This window comes from Carcharodon carcharias, chromosome 3, assembly GCF_017639515.1.
Source record: "Carcharodon carcharias isolate sCarCar2 chromosome 3, sCarCar2.pri, whole genome shotgun sequence".
Taxonomy (NCBI): domain Eukaryota; kingdom Metazoa; phylum Chordata; class Chondrichthyes; order Lamniformes; family Lamnidae; genus Carcharodon; species Carcharodon carcharias.
The window spans coordinates 179118256-179141909 of record NC_054469.1 but is presented as its reverse complement, the minus strand read 5'-3'; the positions used below and the strand labels follow the sequence as shown (position 1 = coordinate 179141909).

The 23654-nt window shown below is 43.9% G+C and overlaps 1 protein-coding gene across 7 annotated transcripts in view; it reads left to right on the top strand.

Moving 5' to 3' along the window:
• Positions 1–3798: 3798 nt before the first annotated feature.
• Positions 3799–23654, top strand: part of hivep1 (HIVEP zinc finger 1) — a 291925-nt gene continuing 272069 nt past the window's right edge. For 5 of the 7 annotated variants that reach the window (XM_041183509.1, XM_041183508.1, XM_041183507.1 and 2 more), the window contains exons 1-2: positions 5623–5892; positions 7854–7973. In XM_041183509.1, the coding sequence (XP_041039443.1) occupies positions 7934–7973 (40 nt within the window). In that variant the 5' untranslated portion in view covers positions 5623–5892; positions 7854–7933. Of the gene's footprint in view, positions 3818–5622; positions 5893–5984; positions 6094–7853; positions 7974–23654 lie in introns of those variants that run through there. The other 2 variants (XM_041183504.1, XM_041183503.1) reach the window with 2 other exon arrangements.

Sequence of the window (23654 nt, the reverse complement as noted above, 5' to 3'; positions counted from 1 at the left end):
GTTCCTCTGTCTTTTCAGAAGAGAAGCCCTAACACCATCTAGAGGTCAGGGACAGTTGGAGGCCCACGAAACCTGATGATTCTGACGAGGTACAAGATGGATGACTTGGAGCTGGAGTGCCACCATCCAGCTCATTCAGCCAGTCATGGAGAGGCAGGGTCTCTGATGAAGGTAAGACTGCAGCGCATAGAGGTGAGAGTGTCATATTTTGCAAACATTCTTGTGTGGTCTCATCATTAATGGGAGCCTCAAATCTGGAGTACCCACTGATTATTGAAAGATGATGGCACCATGTTGCAGATCTCCGTTGTCTCACCAGGGCACCAGGCATGCACAGTGACAGTGTGATGACTTAGATTAATGACATGTTGTTGTTCTCCCCTAGAATCACCAGCTTGCACTCGAACGCAGGACCCTGAAGAGCCACCCTTGACATGGAGGACCACTAGGCTTTACACACCCCATCTGAACCAGGCACCAGCGCAGATACCAGCACCTCAATGGGCATTAGATCATTGGCTAGAATGTTGTGCACTGCAGTGAGGGCACTTTACACTCGCTTGAGGAGCAGATAGAGGCAGAGAGTGCCCAGGACACCGGCAGTCCAAGGACTGCTGGAGACAAGGACGGTGCTGAACCAAAGGCAGATGATGAGCCTCTGGAGTCATCCATTAGGTGGCAGATGCTGGATGTCCAGCGGGATGTGCGGAAGGATCTGGTGGAGATCCATGAGGGTACGCGTGCCATGGTCTCTGTTGTGGAGGAGTCCGTGTGGAGCATTGACCTTCATGGCCGAGTACACTACCTCCTCCATTGAGAGAGTGGCATCTCCAGGGACAGAATTAAGGATTCCTGGGGTTGCGCTCAGACCTGCAAGCCCTCAGGAGGTCAGTTCCAGTGTGGGAGATGGATGAGGCACCCAGTATCCCAGCGAGGTGCCCGTCCATCAATGGTGAGCAGGGAGGTCCAGAGCGACCTCACGTTGGCGCACAAGCTGCCTGTCGACTCTGTGGGCTCCTCTCAGGGCGCTCTGGATAAAGCAGCATCTCCTCCGCCCCTCTGTAGTCACCGTGGCATCTGATGAGGCTGTGATGACTGGGGAGAGGCCAGCTGTGGCACTGACCACTCCCTCTCAGGCAGGGCCAGCACAGGCTTCAATAGCCAGTGGATGACCGTCAAGGTCATCAAGGCCAAAAGGACAGCACAGTCAGCAGGCTGCCTCCAATGCTGCTGCCAGCAAGAGGGAGGAGGGGGGACAACAAGATGCAGCGCTCGCAAACATAAGTTTAAAGCACCATGAGCACAAGAGGGACTATTCATGGGTGATCTTCTGTTTTGCCATGTTTTGTTAATATGTTTACTGGTGTGACCATTAACACTATATATTATGTTCATTTGATGTGAGTGTCAACATGATATAAATTTTGCTTTTGTCTTATGGCCTGACTATGCTTCACTTGTTCTGTAGATGCAGGGCATGCCAGCATCTAATGCTGGATGTGAGTGGCTCTAAACTTTATTGCACAGGCACTGAGTGGACTTTGGGTTCAAAGGAAAGGGTCATTTCAAACATCCTGGATGGAGGTGGCACCCCTGGCATGAACAGATCTTTGGCAGCCTAGCTGGATCAAGGCGTCCCTGCCTCAATGAAGGATCCAGAGCTCTGCCTCCACTGTGTTCCTCCTCTGACTCACCAGTGGATTCCTTATCTGTGGCCTGTGGAGCTGCCTCAAGACCCTCTTCCTCCAGTGGGTTCCCCTTTGCCAGAGCCAGATTGTGGACAGCATGCACACATTATCAGTGACATCTGCTCTGGAGAGCACTGTAGTGCTCCTCCTGAACAATCCAGGCATCAGGAGCGCATCTTCAGAAGACCTCTGGTCCTCTCTATTACCGCCCTTGTGGAGGCATGACTCCTATTATTACACTGCTCTGCCTCTGTTCTTCAGTGGCGGCGAGACATCAGAAACCACCTTTTCAACGGATGGCCCTTTTCACCCAGCAGTCGAGCTGGAGCACTGAAGAGCCTTGCAACCTGTGAATGTCTCAGGATGTAAGCGTCATGGGAGCTGCCAGGGTACCTTGCACAGACTTGCAAAATCTGCATCTTGTGGTCACAAACTATCTGGACCTTCATCGAGTGCAAGCCCTTCCTGTTGACAAAGGCAGCCAGTTGACCTGCTGGCGCCTTGATGGCCACATGTCTGCAATCGATTGCACCCTGGATGCCGAGGAACCCAGCAATCACTACAAACCCTCTGACTCATTCAGCCTGGCTGGCCTCGTCCATATGGAAATGAATAAATGTCATCACCCACCCGAACAGAGCATCAATCACCAGTCTAACACAACTGTGGACAGCTGATTGGGACACTCCACAAAGATCCCCCTCTGACCCCTGGAGAGAGCTGGAGGCATTGAAGTTGAGGGCCACTGTGACCTTCAGACCCACTGGCATGGTATGTCCACCCACATAGTTGGAGGTAATCTCAGGCCCAATCATCTGACAAATGGAGGTCACAGTCTCCCTGGAGAGGAAGGGCATTGCACCCCGGACATGTTGCGGTAGCTGCATCGCTGCCTGTAAACCCTGGCAACAGGATAATGGTGTCTTCTGCGGCCCCTTCCACCTTGGAGTACTTTGTGGTCCTGCGCCCCTTGTGCCCGTGCCTCTCCTCCGACAGGTTGCTTCCCTGGAAGCTGCAGAGGGACACCTGGTCTCCTCTCCCTTCTGCCACTCTCTTCCTCCTCAGAGGAGGTGCTACCAGTAGAGAGCACAATCCCCATTACCAGGGTAACAGAAGGCTGTCGTGCCTGGAAGGGTCCACATGGTCAAAATCCTCCGGGGGCTTTGGAGACACCAATGAATCCTGAAATGAAGCCTAAAAATGCTAAGACTGAATCTCAGAACAGAGATGAAGCTGTAAAGTTCAAATAATCAACCAGTAGCAAACTATTTCCTAAACTCCTCACTACTCACAACGGCAATGCTGCTGACCCGTCCTTGGATGAGGTTATGTTGAAAGTGGACTGCTCGCCTGCTTAATTTGCCCGTCCGACAAGCGTGAAATCACATGGGTAACGTAAAATTGAGTACATTTGGCTTTTTAAGTGACACTTTAATTGCTGGCAGGCGGAGCTCTGACACCCGCGCGTGCCTGCTGACCTAAAGATTGCTTGCATGTGGGATGACATCGGGACACTCGTCCAACATCATCTTGCGCTATTTCATGACTGTTCAGGTTGGGCATGCACCCGCCTGTGAGACATAAAATTCTGGCCTTTAAGTTTGATGCTTTCCCTAACTTCTTTCGTTGACCACGGATGGCGGGTCCTCCTTTTTTGATTTTTTCTTTATAGTAGGAATATTCTTATTCTGAGTATTCTGAAATATCCTATTAAATGTCTGCCACTGCTTCGCTATTGATCTTTCCCCCAGCCTAGTATCCCAGTATGGCGATATTGTTCCAAGTCAGGGTGGTGTGTGGCTTTGAGCAGTAGTGGTGTTTCCATGCATCTGCTGTCTTTGTCCTTCTAGGCAGTAGAGGTCGCTGGTTTGGAAGGTGCTGTTGAAGGAATATTGGTGAATTGATGCAGTAGATGGTACACACTGCTGCCACTGTGCGTTGGTTGTGGATGGAGTGGATGTTGAAGGTGGTGGATGGAGAGCCAATCAAGTGGACTGCTTTGTCCTGGATGTTGTTGAGCTTCTTGAGTGTTGTTGGAGCTGCAGTCATCTAGGCAAGCAGAGAGTATTCCATCACACTCCTGACTTGTGCCTTGTAGATGTGGTGGACAGGCTTTGATGAATCAGGAGGTGAGTTACTACTCTCTGCAGAATTCACAGTCTGCTAAACCTTCTTTTGCAGCCACAGTATTTATATGGTTGGTCCAGTTCAGTTCCCCTGGTCAATGGCAACCACCAGGATGTTGATAGTGGGGATTCAGTGATCGTAATGCCATTGAATGTCAAGGGGAGATGGTTGGATTATCTCTTATTGGAGATGGTCATTGTCTGGCAGTCATGTGGCACAAATGTTACTTGCCACTTATCAGACCAAGTGGGAATGTTGTCCAGGACTTGCTGCATATGGGCACGAACTGCTTCACAACTTCTTTATTTTAAGCTCACAAAAAGCTTGCTGCTGGAATTATTCAATTGCCTCACTCCGAGGGTAAGAAATACACGTACTGATCATGGATAGTAAAAGGAAAAACCCGAATTCTGTCCAAAACAGTATTAACAAAATAATGCTGCACTTGTACAACTCAAATATGAAATAGCACGTCATTACACTGCACTTTGTGTGGAATTTTCTGTTAGCACACTTGGCAGGTACTGCAAAGTTCCCACTTGTACTATCAAACATTCATAGGTCAGAGTATGCACTTTCACGTAGAAAGTAAACATGACTAGATTTATTCTAAAACAACCTGGAATGTTTAAAAGGAACTGGGGAATATTGTAATTGTCCTTTGTTTTTATTGCACCAATAAACAACAATCCCTAGTCCGTAAATAAAACGTTGTCAAATTGTGAACTATTTGTGCTGTGGATCCACACCCATCGAAGAGTTGGCCCCAAATCATGAAATCGTTACAGCTCGCAAAGGTAGAAAATTGTATTTCCTTGTTTGGTCCTTTTTTAGACCAGTAAATGTAAAATGGCTGAAAATTTCCCTAGAACTGCTTCTCAAACAGGAACTGGGACGGAATTCCCCTTTGAATTCTTGCTCTGTGACAATCTTTATCAGTCTGCTGTCAATTTAAATGTTGCTACAATAAAGTTTCGAGTTGGTGAACGCAGTTTGGTGTGGTACTAACCTGTATATAATTGTCCCCTGGTCTGTGTTGGTGTTTAACTGAATCAATTGCGGTGCTGGGGTCAGGATTACTCTTTCCCAGGCTATGAAGGGGGAACCTGTATCAAGGAATCTACTGTTGATATTTTATTGTAATTCCAGCAGCAAATTGCCTATGCGTAAATTATGAGTGTTAGAAAGTGTTATTATAACTGGAACTTTTAATTGTTGACGTTCAAGACTTAAGGGGACCTGAGAGAACTTGCGTTTTTTTTTGACTCAAGTCGGAAGCTGACGTGTTAATCTGGAAACTTCTGAATTATTCACAGCCGCTGTACAAAATGTCCCAGATAAATCAGCACATACCGTCACCGTCTGTGAAAAATCTTTCTCTCCCTTTCCTCGCTTCACAGGTTAAAGTGAATGTTTTTTAAAAATCCACGTTGAATTTATTGATATCCTAAAAAATTATTCCAAAAAATGTTTGAAAACAACTTGGTTTGTCGCAAGGTTTTGGAAAGAACAGAGGTTTGAGGAAACATGCATTTTGTAGCAAACTAAGATTGCTGCTATTTTCTAGCAGGATAATTCCAGAGTTACATTTCCTCAAGTATTTCTTCCCCCTCCTCTTGTTGATTACGAGCTGCGGAAGGTTTCTGCCATCACCAGTATATTGCTTCCGGATCGAAAGACTGTTCAGGGGGAGGGGGAGGGGGTCTCCGAATTCACAAGGCAGCGCTTATTCGTCTCGACTATTGGCTGGTGCCCTTGAGAGGATTCCGTTCCGCCTTCCTCATTGCAAATATATTAAAAAAAACACAAGGCTGGGGTTTGCACGTCAGTAAGAGCCCAACCCGAGTCTGGAAGGCAAAGGGCGCCCCTCTGGTGAACGGGGTTGCCCGGAGCTGTGCCGGGGATTTCGAAAGCGGAGAGGAGTTTTTTGCACGGTGCATTTTTCCTCTGGTTTGTGTGTTTCATTGCGGGGGGGAGGTGCTGCGGGACCTGGGAGATATGGGAAAGCCCAGTGTGTGCGCGAAGGACACAACGTGAGCTGACAGCGAGGAACCTCCGGGATATCCGTCACTCCGAGGTATGTACAGAGGGGCCCAGCTGAGGGGGGCACCGGCCTCGGCCAATCAGTTGCCGCCCCTTTACCGTGGGCGGGGTTGTCGTTGCTCGCGGATCCCCCACGTGACCCCCAACTCGCGCGCGGAGAGGCGGAGCGGGAGCTCCGCTGACGTCATGGGGCAGCCTGGCAGCCGCTTGAGCCCCGGCTCCGCGAGCAGAGGAGGTGAGGGAGCGGCCGGGGGACCTGGGGGGAGCCCGCTCACTGGGCCATCCGGCAAGCCAGCCGCCCTTTCTGCCCGCTCCCCTCTTCCCCACCTGACCCCTCCCCTTCTCCACCCTCATGCCCCTTCCCCCACCAGTTTGAACAACCCCCCCACCTAGTGTCATGTCCCCTCTTCTGTGATCACTCCTCACGCCCCCGATCCCTTCCTTTGACCCCACCTGCTCTTTAGATCTGCCCTTCCCCCTCCCGTGTGACCTTCCCCTTCTGTTTGAGCTGACTTTGCTCAACTGTGATCTGTTCCTCCTCCTCTTACCGTAAATCACCCCTCCTGTTAAATCTGATGTTCCCTCCCCCCTACCTGTACTCTGATTCTCTGCCCCTGTGCTATCTTTTGTCTGTATTTCTCTTATTTTCATTACTCTTACTCCCATTCTGTTGTGTAGTTTGTTTCCTTCATTGCTTTCAGTGTAACCTTCTCACTCCATCACCTGCCACCTTTCCCGTTTCCCCCCTCTTTATGGATACACAGCCAGTTCTTGCTTCCAGAGAGTTCCTTATTTTTTTAAATTTGGAATAACTGATCCTCTAGTTCTGCAGAGGTTCCTTGCCAAAGAGGCGAGATCAAATTTTTTTTTCACTATATTTTTCCGTTGCTTTTATTTAATATCCACCGGACCTTTGTGCTCCAGAGTCTCAAATAGCTCTGTCAGCTAACAGTATTCCATATTTGAGGACCTGATGCAGCAGAGGTCAATCTTTGTTTCAGGGCAGATATTGAACTTGGGTTGAGAGTGCAAGATTGGGGGATAGGGTTGCGGAAAAAATGAGGTTGGGGAGTATGTGGTAGGCACTTTGGCAAGTCCATTTCATTTTTAAAATTGAAACACATCAGTAATCCATGGGAGTTCATTTTTATGTCTCATGGAAAAAGTATCCCAGCAAATATTACTTTACCTTGTGGTTCATTTTGATTCTCTTTATGTAAGAGTTGGAGTCCGATTTGAAATTTGGAAGATGAGCTTTTTTTTTAATGGTGTGACTTTAATCTGAGTTTGTTTGCTGAGGGCACTGCTCTGCTAGTTAGATTTAATGGGTCTACCACCAATATTGTCTTTGATATCCCTGATCGGGCATTCATGGGCCTTGAGTAAGCTGCCTATTGGTTTTTAGTAAAAAAAAACAATGTATTTTTCCTTATCCATAATGCTTTACATACAAGTGCTTTTGAAGTGTAGCCACTGTTACCATTATCCTCTGAAGAAAATTGTCCTTTCTTGATAGCTTGATACAGCGAATCTGGAAAATGATTTACAGCATTGTAAACACCATAAGCACATTGTATTCTATTCCCCTTCATGCCATTAGTTTGTGGAAAAGTTTGTTTTTTGGTCATGTAATGAGATGTACAATAAAGGAACTGGCTGTATTGGATATTTATGAATGGATTTGGGGGGAGGAAGGAAAACATGACTTTTTATGTGCATTTTTTTGTGCTATAGTATATGGGAAGGGTAAGAGATTCCTAAAGTTTTAGTTTTTTCACACACTGCAAAATTATTTACAGTTTTACTTTTGTGTTAGTTCAAGCTGCATTCTCTTGTAGAGAGTGGTCCTCTTTCTAAAAAAAAAAATACAATTTTACACTTTGTACCTCAATAAATAAATAGCAACTTGTGGTTCCTTCTTCCTTGTAAAGTATTGGCGGGGGAGCAGTGAGTGTTTATTTTATGTAATTTTTAAAATTTGTTTTTATCTTTCAGTTGTTTTGATGGTGTTTGGTCAGTGCCTGGCGGCCTTTCCGCCATCTCTCTCCTCCTCTTCATTTTGGTGAGGCTGGAACATGCCACGTCGGAAACAGGTTAATCCTAAACCTTTGAGAGGTGAGAATTGCCAAGAATTTATAAAACAGTGTAATAATTGGCCTGATTACTTATTTTCAACATATTTTGGCATTACTGCTGGCTTTAATATTGTATTTCCAGCCTTTCATCTATAATTAAAACAAAAAAGTCCAGATGTTTTGTTGCAAACCTTGGCGTTGCGATCAATCTTTGGAAACTTAAACCAGACATGAGTATTGCTTGGTTGTAGATGGTGTAAGGAACTTCACTGAAATATCTATTCTTAAAACTGTAACTGAAAGAATAGAAAATAAATTGCCAAATTGAGGTTCTGATGTTTACCGTGTTATTTACTGACCAATTAACAGTGAACTTTTATGTAAAACTTTAGTATGTTGAATTGCATCTGTATTTGAAAGAATTTAATACAATTTTTTCAGTGAGGATCACAGGTTACCCATAAGATAACTTCTGTACAAGCATTACAAATCATTGCATTTAGATATCTTGAAGGAACTGGGATGTGTTGATCATCATTTAGAGATGAGTTACTGCATGTTCAGTGGCGACACTTCTTAATTTTAATGATATAGGAGAAATGATCTGATCATTGCCCTTTAAAAATGTACTTGGTATTGGAGGTATCAACATCACAGTGATACTGCAGTTTTAGTGCCTGAAATTCTGGAGTTTGATCTAATCTGACATCAAAGTGAAGCGTGTGAAACTGTAACTGAGTGGCATCAAGCACACTTTGAATGGGGATTGCTCAGATGCTTTCCTTCCATTAAAATTGTCTCATTAAATCCTGTTTGTCTTGAATTGCTTTTGAGTCATATTTACAAGCACTAGCTTCCGCTATGTAAGTCTCGCACATCTGACAGTGACCCCAAAGTTGTACATGTACCAGATTCACTGGGCTGACCACTGGACAGATCTGGCCAGAAATCTTGATGATCACAAAAAGATTTACTGTAGGTTGTTGCTGGGTGAAACCCACCTTTTGAAAACCAGCTGAGGTTTCTTATACAAGGAGCTAGGTCATTTGCTTACCTCTATCCTTAACTATCTGATCATCACCAGAGAATCACCTACAATAGCTTCTCTCCCCGCTCCTGCACCTTTAACTCTGGGGTCCCCAAGGATCTATCCTTGGCCCTGCTCCGATTTCAGCTACATGCTGTCTCCCGACGTCATCATCTGAAAAACAAAGCTTCAGATTCCACATGTAACCTGATGATACCCATCCTTATCTTGCCATCACCTCTCTCTATCTATCCACTCTCTTAATAGCACAGGGGCAGGGAAGCAAAGTACAGGTAGGTAATAGCACAGGGGCAGAAAATCAGAGTACAGGTGGTGGGGGAGGGAACACCAGATTTAACAGGAGGGGTGATTTATGGTAACAGGAGGAGGAGGAGGAATAAATCACAGTTGAGAAAATTCAGCTCAGATAGAAAGGGAAAGTCATGGGAGTCTGCTTGCCTGACATCCCGCATGGATGAGTAGAAATTTCTTCCAACTAAATATTGAGCAGACCAAAGTCATTCTTTCTCTAGCTAATTCCATCCCTTTCCCTGTTGACTGTCGGAGGCCAAATCAAACTATTTGTAACCTTGGTGTCATTTTGGGGAGGTGGTGGCATAATGGTAATGTCACTGGACTAGCAATTCAGAGGCCCAAGCTAATGCTCTGGCAACATGGGTTCAAATCCAGCCATGGCAGCTGGTGGAATTTAAATTCAATTCATTAATCTGGAATTAAAAGCTAGTCTTAGTAATGGTGACCATGAAACTATTGTCGATTGTTATAAATAAACCATGTCACGGATAGAATTCATGTGTTTCTTTTTTATTGCCTATTATAGATACATTTGAATGTAAAATTTGTGTGTTTTCTTACCCTCAGAGTGATTGTCCCAATTTCAATCAGCAGCAATCTTTGAGTTTTTTAAAATAAGGTTATTTATTGCCTCGCACTTGCCCCTGACATTTAAAATGTGATGTTTCACTCATTAAACTCACACACTTTTACACACACACAGATTAGATACAGATGAAGGTAAGATTACAATTACAGGGGCAATTACAATTACAATTTATGATTGTCCCAATCTCCTTTGGGGCAGGCCTTTTGTTTCTTAGATGATTTAATCCTTTAGTTAAAGTGACAGTCTTGGAAAGCAGAGGATTGTCAGTAAACTGCGAGGCTTCTTGTAGTCAAATGTCCAGGAGGTTGGTTCTCAGGTGAGCTCGGAGTTGAAACAGGTTGGATGAAGCCCTTCTGCCACTTCCAAGGTTTTGCATTTATTACCTTGGCTGCTTGATGACTTATGGCTACTTTGATGGCTTTTTGATGGAGCTCTGTCTCTGCAGAACAGCTTCTTGCTATTATTTTAAAAGCAGACAACAAAAGGCTTGTGACTTTTTGTCAAGTCCGAAGTCCTTTTCCAAATAAGGTGGGTGATTAGGTCGATTATATCTCCTATGTGATGGCTTTCAAACCTTGTGAATTAGTTTCAGAAAAGGCATTGAGATAACTTCACTCTGGACAGTTCCTTTTTATTCCCTCTGGCGACAGGAGAGCATTCCAATCCGCAAAAGAAGTTAAGTGATCCTTGGGCAGCCTTTTTGTGATTGATTTTAAAATATAAAAATTAGTCTGAAATTAAGAATATACTGGAACATAACACCCGTCTGGTTCACTAGTGTCCTTTAGGGAAGGGAATCTGCTGCCCTTACCTGGTCTGGCCTACATGTGACTCCCGACCAACACCAGTGTGGTTGATTCTTAAATGTCCTCTGAAATTACCTAGCAAGCCATTTAGTTATATGAAACTGCTGCAGAAAACTCAAAAAAAAGGAATGAAATTGGATGGACCACCTGACATCGACTTAGGTACCAGAAATGGCAATGGCATACTGTTGACCCTGCAAAGTTCTCTGGGGGCTTGTGCCAAAATTGTGAGAGCTGTCCCACAGACTAGTCAAGCAATAGCTTACAATGTCCCAGACTCCAACACCACCATCTCTTGGTATGCCCTGCCCCATCCACAGGACAGACCCCATCCATGATGGCAGCACAATGGTATATATTTGGTTGGGAGTTCCCCTGGGAGTCCTCAGCATTGACTCTGGACCCCATGAAGCCTCATGGCATCAAGCCAAACACGGGAAGGAACCTCTACTGATTACCATTTACCACCCTCCTTCAGCTGATGAATCTGTGCTCATTCACGTTGAACACCACTTGGAAGAAGCACTCAGGGTGGCAAGGGCACAGAATGTACTCTGGGTGGGGGACTTCATTGTCCATCACCAAGAATGGCTTGGTACACCACCACTGTCTGAGCTGGCCAAGTCCTAAAGGATATAGCTGCTAGACTAAGTCTGTGGCAGGTGGTGAGGGTACCAAGAAGAGGAAAAAGCCTACTTGATCTTGTCCTCACAGATCTGCCTATCAGAGATGCATCTGTCCATGTCAGTCTTTGTAGAGTGACCACCACACAGTTCTTGTGGAAACCTTGTCACATCTTCACATTGTGGATACCCTCCATCGTGTGGCACTGCCACCATGCCAAATGGGATAGATATCAAACAGATCTAGCAACTCAAAACTGGGCATCAATGAGACTTTGTGGGCCAGCAGCACAATTGTATTCAACCACAATCTGTAACCTAATGGCCCAGCATATTCCCCACTCTACTGCTACCATCAAGCCAGGGGAATTAACTTTGGTATAATGAAGAGTGCAGGACGGCATAACAAGCTGCACCAGGCATACCTAAAAATTAGATGTCAATCTGGTGAAGCTATGATACAAGACTATTTGGATGTCAAACAGTGTAAGCAGCATGCAAGTGACAGAGCAATTCAATTGGTTAATAGATCAGAACTAAGCTCTACAGTCCTGCCATATGCAATTGTGAATGGTGGTGGACAGTTAAATAATTTACTGTAGGAGGAGGAAGATCCACAAATATCTCCGTACTCAATGATGGGGGAGCCCAGCACATCAATGCATAAGAGACTGCTGAAACTGATTCAGTCTTGTTCAGGCAGAAGTACGGAGTGGATGACCCATCTCGGCCTCCTCCTGAGTTCCCCAGCATCACAGATGTCAGTCTTCAGCCAATTCGATTCACTCCACATGATACCAAGAACAGCTGAATGGACTGGATACTGTAAAGGCCACGGGCCCTGACAACATTCTGACAATAGTACTGAAGACTCCAGAACTAGCTGCAGGCCCTAGCCAAGCTGCTCAAATACAGCTACAACACTCGCATCTACCCAGCAATGTGGAAAATTGCCCTGTCCACAAAAAGCAGGACAATCCAACCCAGGCAATTACTGTCTCATCATCTACTCTTGACCATCAGGAAAGCAATGGAAGGTGTCCTCGACAGTGCCATCAAACAGCACTTACTCAGCAATAACTTGTTCATTGATGCTCAGTTTGGGTTCTGCCAGGGCCACTCAGCTCTTCACCTCATTACAGCCTTGGTCCAAACATGGACAAAAGTGTTGAACTCCAGAGGTGAGGTCAGAGTGACTGCCCTTGACATCAAGGCAACAAGGAGCCCTAGCAAAACGGACATAATGGGAACCACGGGAAAACAATTGACTAGTTGGAGTCATACCTAGTACAAAAGAAGAGGGTTGTGGTTGTTGGAGATCAGTCGTCTCAGTCCCAGGACATCATTGTAGGAGTTCCTCAGGGTAGTATTGTAGGCCCAGCCATCTTCAGCTGCTTCATCAATGACCTTTCCTCCATTGTAAGGTCAGATGTTCACTGATGATTGCATAATGTTTAGCACTATTTGTGACTCCTCAGATATTGAAGCAGTGTGATAATATGCAGCAAGACCTAGACAGCATTCAGGCTTGGGCTGAGAAGTGACAAGTTACATTCACACCACACAAGTGCTAGGCAATGACCATCTCCAACAAGAGAGAATTTAACATTGCCCCTTGACATTCAAAGGTGTTACCATTGCTGAATCCTCCACTATCAACATTGACTGGAAACGGAACTGGACTAACCATATAAATATTTTGGTTACAAGAGCAGGTCAGAGGCTGGGAATTCTGTGATGTGTAACTAGCCTCCTGACTCCCCAAAGTCTGTTCATCTACAAAACACCAGTCAACAGTGTGATGGAATATTCTCCACTTGCCTGGATAAGTGCAGCTCTAACAACACTCAAAAAGCTTGACATCACCCAGGACAAATTATCCCACTTGATTGGTACCCCCATCCACTGCCTTCAACATTCAGACCCTCCATCACTGATGCACAGTGACAACAGTGCGTACCATCAACTCACCAAGCCTCCTTTGACAGCACCTTCCCTCCATCACCTAGAACAGGGTTGGGGAAACTTTTTCTTATCAAAAGGTTCCCCACCCCTGCCTTAATGAGTAGCACAGCTTCTGTGTCTCCATCCCAGCACTCCTAAAATTCAGCTCAACTATTTGCTTGCTTTTCCGTTCCCATACTCTGTCTCTATCTCTCTCCTTCCCACTTTGTCTGCCTCGCTCCCTTTTCTTTCGCACTCTGTCCCAGGCGTCCTGCTCCCTTTCTCCCCTGCTTCGGGTCACTCACAATTCACCACCCAACTGGCAGCTTCCTGTCCTTGCCCTGCGCTCTTGCTCCAGGATCTCTGGCCTCGCTCTTTGCTCACAGATTGGGCCCTGGGTGACTGTGGCTAAGGCTCAGACATCAGAACTAGACAGCGGCTGGCTCGAAGTGCAACATGGAGGGGGGAGGGCCAGGTTTTGAAATCACCCCGTGGGTCGGATGAAAAAGTTCAACTGGCCAAGTCTAGCCCCTGGGCTGGTTGCCCCCCCCCACCCCCACTCCACCCCTGACCTAGAAGGACAGTGACAGCAGATGCATGGGAATACTACCGGATGCAAGTTTTTTTCCAAACCACGTGCCATGTTGACTTGGAACTACATTGCCATTCCTTCACTGTTGCTGGGTCATAATCTTGAAATTCCCTCTCTAACACAACTGTGGGTGTATTACACCACATGGACTGCAGCGGTTCAAGAAATCAGCTCACCACTGCCTTCTCAATGGAAATTAGGGATTAGCAATAAATGCTGGCCTAGCTAGCGGCACTCTCATTCCATAAGTGGATAAAAAAAATTGACCCTGTGATGAGCTTCTGACCACACATACACACCATTACTAAGATTGCCTGTTTCCGCCTGAGTATGCTCACCTGATTCGGCAACTGCCTGAACCTATTTGCTGTTGAAAATCTGATCCATGCATTTGTTATTTCTAGACTTAATTATTCCATCTCCATCTTGACTGGCCTCCCATGTTCTATCCTTCGTAAACATGAGCTTATCTAAAATTCTGCTGCCTGTGTCCTAACTTGCCGCAAGCAATGTCTTCAGCTGCTAAGACCCTTAGCTCTGGAATCCCTCCCTATAAATATTTTCACCTCTACCTCTCTTTCCTCCTTTAGGATGAATTTTAAAACCTCCTTCTTTGACCAAACCTTTGGTCATCTGTCTTACCATCTCTATATGTGGCTTGGTATGAAGCACCTTTGTATGGCTCACCACATTTAAGGTGCTACATGTGTGTAAGTTGATGGTGTTGTTGCAGTGGTGCAACATGTCCATGCAGTGCAGCATTTTGAACCTGTCTTCACAAATATTTAATCATGTGTAAAATTAAGCATTTGTAAATGAATGTTCTTCAAAATGTTACAAGTTCTGAGATTCGGAGTACCTACTTCATTCGTAATAAGCACACTCAGCTGTCATTGTGTCTATTGTACTGTAAGTTTTATGATGAACATGATGCATTGGTATTCCATGTTATTTCCTGTCCCAAACAAGTGTGTTTGACAAAGAAGCCTTTACAAATACTGTGTCCCTTTAAAGTGGTCACCCTGGTATCTTCATACCTTCTCTCTATTGACTCTTTTGCCAATGCATTAAAGAAAACAAATCTTTGTAAATACCTTATCAAGGCAGGTTTAAGTTAAAGCTACCTTTCTTGAGGTTGCTTCAAAAACCACTGTGGTAAGCAAAGAATGTTAACAGAATACTGTGGGGGGGAAAAAAGGTTTTGTGTAAGGCATAGATATGGGACATTTAAAGACTGAAGGAGGGAGAATGTGAGGAATGTTCCATTACTCATTTGTGGGGGGGTCTTCTGATAAATTGTGGACAAAGTTTTGTTTTGTACCCTGCAGGGGTCGATACATTTTTTTCCCCCAAAGGACTTTGGCTATACTTCAGCTTTGTGCAAGGAATTAAAGTAAGGTGTTATAAAAGCTTGATCTAAAATACTAATGTCCACTTGAAATGTTAAGAATTTTGAAATGTTTTAAATGATATGACGTTTAAGATTTCACATAAGATACTACCTGACCTTCTGAAATGACTATATGGTTTTGTTACTTTTAATAAGAACTACCATTGTGTTGTAAAATGGAGAGTATAACTTTTAAACATCTGGGACCTAATTAATACTGGTTTGCCACAGTACTAAATTTTCCAGTAGTTTATGTATATTTATGAGGGGATGAGGAAGAAAGTTGAACTGTTGATCTCCTCGCCAAGATTAATTACTCAGTTTAAAGAAAACAACAAGGCTTAAGCTATGGCCTGATTATGTATTTTAAATACAACATAGGTATATATTATATTTCGAAAATGACCCAGTAAGAAAAGTAGAATTTTGGCTAAAACTTGCCCTCAGGTAAAGTACTCAACCTAATAATCCTAAGTAAATTCCCCATTTTAATAACTGAAACCCAAGTATTGGCTGCAGTCATTTTAATACACATTTGTGAATATCTCGATTGTCTTTTTTGGGTTCCCTTCCTTACAGTTACTTTGCTCCAAACAAATGTGACAGGCTTGCAAAATTGCAAAATTTTGATTGTTTAAAAATGATTTTATTTTCATGTTGATGTTGCCTTCTTGATAAGCATGGTTTAGGAGCTCGCGAACTGTTATTTGTATACCAAGCGTGCAACATTCATTTAATGTAACCTCTTCCTTACAGAAAGCTTACGCTTTTTTTCAAAAAATGGTTTGGAGTCATAAGGATTGTGCTTTTCTACACATTTTCTACGCATTTCCTGGATATCGACTTAACATCACAAAACTTTAAGCACAAATTGCACTCAGCGCAACCTGAGTTTCCGTTGTCTTTTAATCTTTTAAAAACATTGTGCTGAAATCAAATCTTGCTCACATAACTGGCCAAGTCCCCAGGGTGATTTAATTGCACAATTTCGGATTTTCTGCTAATTGCACTCATTTGCAGACCTTCCAGGATACTCCAAAAATTAAGCTGGAACTTTAAGGTGCAATATTAGGTATGTTAGGTACATTAATAAGTATGTTTTGAAAGCTTTTGGACATAATTTTTAAAAAATCTAAGAAATTGACTACTGTACCCCAATTTAACTAGAAAATAGTTTTCTTTTTAGTCATTTTTGCAATTTAAAATTGGGTTACTCAAAGCTGTCAAAATGGATTGACACTAATTTAAAATGCTTATTTTTTGCAATAAATCCATTTTTAGTTATATTAATCAAACTTTACCAATCTGCCACTTTTAAATATATCAAGGGATTTTTTTTTAAAGCACTTTTTAAAACCATGCCCGATTATACTGATTCATGGTACATTTTGAGTTTGGCAACAAGCAAATAATTTTGAACTGAAACTCGGGGGTGGGAGAGGTTGAGGGTTGGGGGCCAGGGCTGGGGAAGGTGGAGGATATAGCCTTTGGGGGAAGGTTGGTGGAGTGTGAGTTGGAGGGGGTGGGGGTGGGGAGGAGGTGGGTGGTGGTGGTGGTGAGGGTGGTGGGTGGGGAAGAGGCTGGTGGTAGTGGTGGGGGGGAGGTGGGTGGTGGTGGTGGTGAGTGTGGTGGGTGGGGAAGAGGCTGGTGGTGGTGGTGGGGGGAGGCGGATGGTGGTGGTGGATGGTGGGGGGGATGGTTGGGGGTGGTGGGTGGTAGGGGAAAAATTGGAGTGGGGGAATATGGTGATGGGTTTGGAGTGTGGTGGGGGGGGTTGCGGGTGGGGTGGGGTGGTGGCGATGCTGGAAGGGATAGCAAAACATTTTCAAAATGGGTACTGTTTCTCCTGGAATCACTGATTGTGCTGAAGTGGAAACTCAATCCTACTTTTTTAGCCTTTTTTTTCCCCCTCCATTCTGTGGCTCTCGCATTGACACACAGTTTTTTAAATTTGTTTTCATGGTTAAGGTTTTGCATTGGCAGGGAACTTGTTGACAGTACAACATGTCTTGGGATTACTCTGATACAGAGTGAGCCTGCCTTTTCTAGGTGTTCCCACTCCATTTTTGACTTAGCAGTTTGGGCACTGTTACTGGACTTAGGCAGCAGCTATACTATTATTGTTTGAAACTAAACTGTTTTAGATAAATACTACACTTAAAATATAAATAGTACTTTGGTAGTGCAGAACTTGAGTATTGCTGAAAAAATATATTTTGTCAAAGGTTTTTGTCTTGCACACATCAGAACAATCACTAGAATACCAATGTAAGGGGAAGGAACAACTTTATACTGTATGAGAAGAGTGCTGAATGGCTGGCAAGTGGACTCTGATTGGCAGAGGCATTGCCATGGAGAATGCACCAGTTAGTGGTGACTGACCATTAACTGCCAAGCATTGTTTGAAATTTAAACCAGGCAGCTTGACTCTGATTGGTCAAGGAATTGCCCTGAGGAATGAACCAGTGAATGGCTATCACTTATTTAGCTAAAATGAGCACAATGTATGTGCATGTTCTTTCTGTCTGCAAAATATAGGACCCTGTGTATTCATATATATAGCTTCCAGTATGTGCAAATTTGCCATACTGCAAGCCTGACTGACAATCTTAAACTGGTTGTCAGCGTAATTTTTAGCACCCTGAGGATTATTTAGCAAATGTTGTCCAATTGTGGAATCACATCTAATGTTGGACACCGTGTTTTGAGTTTTGCGAGCACGGGCTGGTTGGGTAATCTGTACTTTGGCCATTGTGAACAGCGGAAGGGGCATGTTGTTTGATTCAATCTGTCAATCTTTTTGACATGCAGCCTAAATACTTAGCATCACACTGGCACTGAAATTCAAGTACCACATTACTTACTTGTGAGATAGGCAGAACGTCTTTTTTGGCTTGACGGCAGCATCCTGTTAGTGGCTAATACCACTTGTGTTGCTACTGTATAGTAGCAGTGTGAAAGCGCTAGCTTCACCTGTTGCTAAAAGTTTTGATATACCATGCCCTTCCAGGGTAATCTGAAGTAGACTGGGCACATTTCAGGGCCGAAAGCGATGGCCTTATGTCTGTTCATGAGTTTGCACTATATATAGCGCAAAATAATCTGATCAAGGTATCCAATATGCGCCCTATTTCAGCATCAAGCTTGCATGGTGAGCAAGTGACTTGGGCCCTATTTACGAGGTAGCCAATTTTATAGCGCGTGGAACTGTAAGAATCCCAATACGTGTATTGACTGGTGAAGGTAGGCTTGTGGTAGAACATGTTAGAGAACCCCCGGCAGATCTCTCAATGAGTACGTCAAGGAGAGGGAGTTCATTTGACTGCTCCATTTCAAAGGTGAATTTGGGTGCAGGGTGCAGGCTGGAGCCTGTTAAGACATGCAGGGAAATTATTACATGTTGCTATGGATTTAAATAAAGCAAACATATCATCCACATATCGGAAGTGTGCAAGGTTTCGGAGGTTAGTTGCCATTCTATTGAAGACATGTTTCTCATGAAACCCAACAAAGAGAGCAGAGTCTAGAGGGGATCCCATGGCAACATCATCTATTTGGGTGTACATGGTGTCATTAAAGCTGAACTGTGAGTTGCCAAGTTCAGAAGCTCAATGAATACTGATTCACACAATAGTGACGGGTCCAGATTGCCATGATATCGTGCTGCAGAGCAAATATCTATGACTTCCTTAAGTGGAACATTGGTGAATAGGCTAGCAATGTCTAATGAGCATATGGGCACAGCGTTACTATCCATATGGCCTTCGCAAATGAATGGAAAACTTGTTTAAACTGGCTGTAACAATTTGCCCAAGCATTTGGCCAATTCATGCTGTGCAGAACCAGTTATAGATAAGATAGGCCATAAAGGGGCATCATTTTTGGGCAGCTCATACATATGTGGATGTGTACTTGAGCAACAAATGAAGCTAGCTGTTTCATGCTGCTACTATGCAGTAGCAACATGAGTGGTATTTGCCTCTAACAGGACGCTGCCATCAAGCCAAAAAGACTTTCTGCTTATCTCACAAGTGAGAAATGTAATATGTTAATACACAGGGCACTGTTCTTTGCAGACAGAAAAAACATCTACACACATTGCGCCTATTTCACCAAATAAGTGATAGCCATTCATTGGCTCATTACACAGGGCAATGCCTTGACCAATCAGAGTTAAGCTGCCTGATTTAAATTTCAAACAATGCTTGGCAGTTAACCGTCATTCACCATTAACTGGTGCATTTTCCATGGCAACGCCTCTTCCAATCATAGTCCACTTGCCAACCAATCAGCACTCTCTTCTCATACAGAATAAAGTGGTTGCTTCCCCTGACATTGGTATTCTTGTGATTGCCCTGATGAGTGCAAGGTGAAAAGCTTTGACAAGATGTCTTCTTTCAGCAAAACTTATAATATAAATGCATCATTAACATTTTTTCCCATTTCTTATTACCTCTCCTGCTATTAAAAACACTTTCTCCATACTATTGGCTGACATTTCCATTTAGTGCTGAGGGAGTGCTGCTTTGTTGTAGGTGCTTTCTTTCAGGCGAGGCATTAACTGATAACTTGTCTGCCTGTTTAAATGTACTTAAAAGATACCGTGACACAATATTTGTAGGAGAACTAAGGGGAGGCCTTGTTAATAATAGTTGCAACACTTTTAACTGATCATTCCTTTCATTTGTTGTTTATGATTACCATGCAATTGTATACCATGCCTATGTAGCAATTGTTTCTACACTTCCAAAAGAAAATGACTGGATGTGAAGTGCTTTGGAATATCTCGAGGATCTGATGAGGCACTGTGTACGTGGAAGTTCTTCTATTTTTAACTGACCTTGACAATTCTTCTGACTTCTAATAGCCTTCAGACTGTTGCAGAAAGTTATAAAGTTGCAGTTGCCACCATCTTCACTTTCACAGTAGGTAAACACTGTGGCTTATTTTTCTTTCAAGCATATATAGAGCTTTATTCACCCTCATTATAAGCTTGGAAAATAACTGTGAATTAAGGTGCCATCAAGAACTAAATAGAGCTGTATTGAACAGTTGGCTAGTATAACAACAATTCTAAAGCCAATGCTGCTGATGGAGAGATAGAGTTAGATATCAGATAGGATTGGTATCACCAGCATACATGTACCTATAGAAGATGTTGCTATGTTGAGCAATAAGAGGCACCAAGGACAGAGCTGTGGATACTCCAGTGGTGTCTGTGGGCATGGGAAAAATTTGAGGAAATTTCTAGAGTAATTCAAGTGGTGAGTGTGTAGAACTCTCTGCCATATAGAGTGGTTGAGGCAAATACCTTAGAATGCATTAAAGGAGAAGCTAGATAAGAACATGAGGGCGAAAGGAATAGAAGGATGTGTTGATGGAGAGAGATGTTTGCGTATGCATATGTCACACGGAATGTACTGTACACCCACACCCAAGCTGAAGTTGGAGTGATTTTGGCTTTGTTGACAGTTTCCCATTTGTTTGGTAAATTAACTCATCTGGGTAATTTGTTGAAGGTGAGGTGCAAACACTTGCAGCGAGGAAGATGGAGTAGAGGGTTGGTGCGATGACACAGCCTTCAGTTTTCACTGAGATAGGGTCTGTGGCAGTTCCATTGGTAAGTGTCACAGCTTGCATGTTGTAGTGGAGTAGGCGGAGAATGGTGACAAATGTTGTTTGCTTACTGAGAACCTGTTCAAAGTTGTTCTTGACTCCTTCTTTGAAGCAAATGAGAAAACGGGCCTCTCACTAATCACCCAGAAAGGTAAGGTCCTCTTGCAACCAGCTTCCACAGCACAATACCCACCCCCATCGATTAAGATCAAGGGTGAGAGCCTGGAAAATGTGTATTTTCCATATCTTAGGAACCTCCTTTCGATGAAAGCAGTCATAGGTGACAGAATTCATCATCACCCACAGTGTGCCTACTCAGCCTCCGGCCTACTGAGGAAAAGAGTATTTGAGGACCAGGATCTCAAATCGGAGACCACGGTCATGGTTTACTGGGCAACAGTCTTATATGTATCAGAGACATGGACAGCCTACAGCAGGCACCTCAAAGCACTGGAAAAGTACCATCAGCGTGCCTTTGCAAAGTCTTCCAAATTGTTGAGAAAGGTGGTCCAAATTCAGCGCCATTCTCCAAGCCAATATGCTCAGCGTCGTGGCGCTAATCATTCAAAACCAACTCCGCAGGACGTGGCATGTCATTCATGTGCCTGACAGCGGTCTCCCAAAGCAACTCTTCTACTCTGAACTTGGTTATGGCAGGAGACATCCCAAGGAGGACGACAGAAATGTTTTGGGAATGTCCTCACAGCATCCCTGAAGAGGTCAAACATCTCTGCCAATTCAAGGGATTGCCTAGCTTATATCCGACCAAAATAGAGAAGGTTCATTCAGGAAGCCACCGGACACATTGAGAGACTTCGTTGAGAATGCGCAAAGGCAAAGTCAGAGTGCACAAACCTCCAAACAATTTACCTACTCGATTCTTCAAGCATCACTTGTCCTGCATGTTGCAGAGTTTGCAGATTGTGCATTGGACTTATCAGCCATCTCTGAACACATCAAATTGGTATCCATGCAAGTCATCCCTTCGGTCCCAAGGGACTACCTAAGCAGAAAAAGAAAAATATACTGTAGACAAATGGTATGATACAATTCAAATTGCATAAGTGGTAGGAAAGTAACCATGGCATTCTAATGTCACACACACACTTTTGTTGAAGGTGTAATTAGTTTGATTTTAATTTTGCCGCACAACAAATCGGAGTCAACTACAGCTTTATGTCACAAGGAGGTTGTTTTTCTGTTTGTCTAAGTATGTTGTGAAGATCTTTTACACAAAAAAATCACTTTATCTTTCACTGCATCGTGCTAGGGATACGTATGTATTTATTAACTTTTTAATGTAATTTTCATGTTGAATTATAGCAATGGTGATATTAAATGTGCTATGTAAACTCAAAAGTAATAAACAAAGATACATAACTATCAGTTGAAAAAAAACTTGGATTTATATGGTGCCTTTCAAAATCACTGGATGTCTTAAAGCACTTTACAGCAAATGAAGTACTTTTGAAGTGTAGTCAGTGTTGTAATGTAGGATGCCAAATTGCACACAGCAAGCTCCCAAACAGCAAGGTTATAATGACCAGATGAACTTGTTTTTTGTGATGTTGTTTAAGGGATAAATGTTGGCCGAAACAGGAGGGATAACTCCCCCTGCTCTTATCTAATATTGTGCTATAGAATCTTTTACATGAGGCAGGATCTGCTTAATGTCTCACCGAAAGACAGCACCTCTGACTGTCCAGTATTCCTTCAGTCCTGCACTGGAGTTGACTGTCTTGCATCACTGCCTTGATATTTGTGCACACATCCTGGTGTGGGATTCAAACGCAGAACCTTCTGGCTCAGAGATGAGAGTACTATGAACTGAGTCATGCTGACACACAGCTCATATGTGAACAACATTTATTTGCTTGCAGAACACCCGGTGATAATTCACACCCTGTAAGCCAGAATTGTTTTGTTTAGCATTATTAAGCTTTTTGATCTTAATTTGGATTCCAAGACTGGAGCTGTTTTTGGGCATTTATGCTGTTAAATTTATTTTCTAAACGCTGATGAAAGAGTATGATTTTTTAAATAATTTTTTGCTAATTTAATAAGGTCTCTGTGCCAGTGAAGTGAAATATTGATACTTTAGCTGGTATGGAAGTGTTAATACTGCATTTTCTCCCAATTCTGTTAGATCTAGAACTATGGCCGGGATTTTCCGCGCCCAACCGTGACAGGTGTGTTTGGTGGCAAGATTGGAGAATCTCGTGAGAAGGCCCTAGGTGTATTTTCTGGCGACACAAATGCAAGAGGCGATTGACCCCTCACCCCATCAATGATGGGCCGCTTTTCCCGCTGTTGAACGTTGGAAAATTAATTTGAATGCGTTTACATCTTGTTATTGTGGTCACACACCGGAATCACACCCCCACGTCAAATTTAATTGATAGACTGATTCCTCCATCATGTCTTGTGTTCTGAGGAGTGCAGCCGACATCCCTTCCCGATGTTCCCGAGCTTGCCTTTGCAGCTCCAACAACTGAGGTATGACGGAGTCCAGAGGCTCCTCATCTGACGTGGACTCAGCAGATTTCTGGCCTCCAGCACTCGGAGGAGTGCTGGAAACCTGGGAAGTCCCTGCCTCTGCCTGCTGTGGATCAGACAGTACAATGTGCTCACCAGATTGTGACCTTGAGGCTACTCTAGAACTAGGTCCCACCGAAGCACGTGTGTCTGTGCTGGTGGAAGGTGTGGGTGAGCACTGTGATGGGTCTTCAATTTCAGTGCCTGTGGGATTCCTATTCTGTGGTATCATCAGGGCTTGAGTTGAGGACCTGGCTTGTGGAACTCTCAGCTGCTTCCCAGTA